Genomic DNA, 1,863 nt, shown 5'->3' with positions numbered 1-1,863 from the left:
AAGGGCAAAGAGATAAATGACTCGGCGAGCCTTTCTGTCTCTTGCTCTCTGATGATCAGACCTATGTGCAGCTACCGTAGCTAGTTCTCTGCCTCAACTTGGGAGCTACACTACCTGTGGGACACCCAACCTGTGGACTGTGGACTGTGGACTGTGCCACTATAGTTTGAGGTTCCTTTAAGACCTTCTTCCCGGTCCAAACTCGGTCCAGTGCCCTGTTCCGTTCCTCTTGTGACCCCGGTTGCTCATCCAAGCCCAACGGTCAAAATGGTGAAGCAGATCCACAGCAAGGAAGATTTTCAGGCAGCCCTGAAGAGTGCTGGAGAGAAGATTGTAGTGGTTGACTTCTCAGCCACATGGTGTGGGCCTTGCAAAATGATCAAGCCTTTCTATCATTCTCTCTGTGAAAAGTATGGCAATGTGGTCTTCCTTAAAGTTGATGCGGATGACTGCCAGGATGTTGCTTCGGAGTGTGAAGTCAACTGCACGCCAACGTTTCAGTTTTATAAAAAGGGACAAAAGGTGGGTGAATTTTCTGGTGATAATAAGGAACAACTTGAAGCTACCATTAACGAGTTAAGTTAATTATACTTCCTGAAAATGTAACCAGCCATCAGCTGTGTAAACCTTTTTGCATTTACAAGAAAGAAGAATCAAGTATGAAGACTATATGCCCAGCTACCATTTAATTATAAATGACAATAAAATATTAATTCTACCCTTTAAAAAAAAAACAAAACCCTGCTTCGTCACACTGCTGGTGTATACATCACTTGAGCTGGGGACTGTCAGGCCCTGTCATCTGGCTGATTGTTGGTGAACTGCCCTGCAATTTGCTGCCTGTGGCTGGACTGCCTGTGTTGCTCTATAGAAGGCTCAGCTGTCTGCTTCCTTTGCTTGCACCCAGCAGCTCTCATGAGTTGAAGGACTGCCAGTGTATTAAATTTCTCATGGAAGTGAATTGAACTGAGCCATTTGTACTGCTCTGTGGACTAATCAGCTATTTATTTATGTTGTATCTATCTATATATCTAAAATTGTAAGTGTCCTGGGGTTTTTTCTCTAGAGAACTCTGCCTAACACAAGGACCTTCCTGTTTTTTTGCTGCCACTCTACTTTACCAATCATGATATCCTTTTCCAGGGACTGGTCTCTCCTGATAACATGATCAAAGTATGTGAGACAGTCTTGCTATCCTTACCTCTAAGGAGTACTTTGGCTATCAGATTATAAAAGCATTCTAAATGTCAGGCTAAGCACTTTGGACGGTATCCTATTAGATTTGGGATTTGTTATAGATCACGTAGCTACAAACTGACATAGTAAAGAATGGCATTACAGCCATTCTCAGCCTGTGGGTGGTGACCCCTTTGGGGGTCGAACGACCCTTTCACAGGCGTTGCCCGATTCATAACAGTGGCAAAATGACAGTGATGAAGTAGCAACGAAAAATATTTTATGATTGGGGGGAGGGGGTTCATCACAACATGAGGAACTGTCTTAAAGGGTCACGGCATTAAGAAGGTTGAGAACCACTGATTTAGGAAGTTCTGCCACTGGGGTTGAAGCAGGATTTCTTGGAGCGGGCAGACAACCAAAGTCCCACATTCAGTTGGTTCACTGGGGTATGATAGGAATTCAAATTTGAGTGTCATCAAGTACTTACTCAATGCAAGAACACGTTGTCCTACTAAATTGGCATTCCATGAAGCACACCTTCCTGACACGATCACTGGGACAAATATGTGCATAAGTAAATGTGGTAAAGAAAGGTGATAGTGCCCGGCTATCAAAAGATATAGTGTCTGGGGTCTTAAAGGCTTGAAGATAAACAAGCGGCCATCTAGCTCAGAAGCAACAAAG

The 1,863-nt window shown here is 43.7% G+C and overlaps 1 protein-coding gene across 1 annotated transcript; it reads left to right on the top strand.

The window, feature by feature from the left end:
- The first annotated feature begins 267 nt into the window (after positions 1-267).
- Positions 268-585, top strand: LOC101660138 (thioredoxin-like). The gene has a single exon (XM_045294732.1). It carries the CDS (start codon positions 268-270, stop codon positions 583-585), a length of 318 nt encoding a protein of 105 aa, XP_045150667.1.
- The last annotated feature ends 1,278 nt before the right edge of the window (positions 586-1,863 follow it).

This window comes from Echinops telfairi, unplaced genomic scaffold (genome assembly GCF_000313985.2).
Source record: "Echinops telfairi isolate 266 unplaced genomic scaffold, ASM31398v2 ScPeMD7_3533;HRSCAF=4204_0, whole genome shotgun sequence".
Lineage (NCBI taxonomy): Eukaryota > Metazoa > Chordata > Mammalia > Afrosoricida > Tenrecidae > Echinops > Echinops telfairi.
This window is presented reverse-complemented; position numbering and strand designations above follow the sequence as displayed.

Coding starts and splice junctions, on each gene's coding strand:
- LOC101660138 (XM_045294732.1), top strand. CDS start 268: ATGGTGAAGCAGATCCACAGCAAGGAAGATTTTCAGGCAGCCCTGAAG.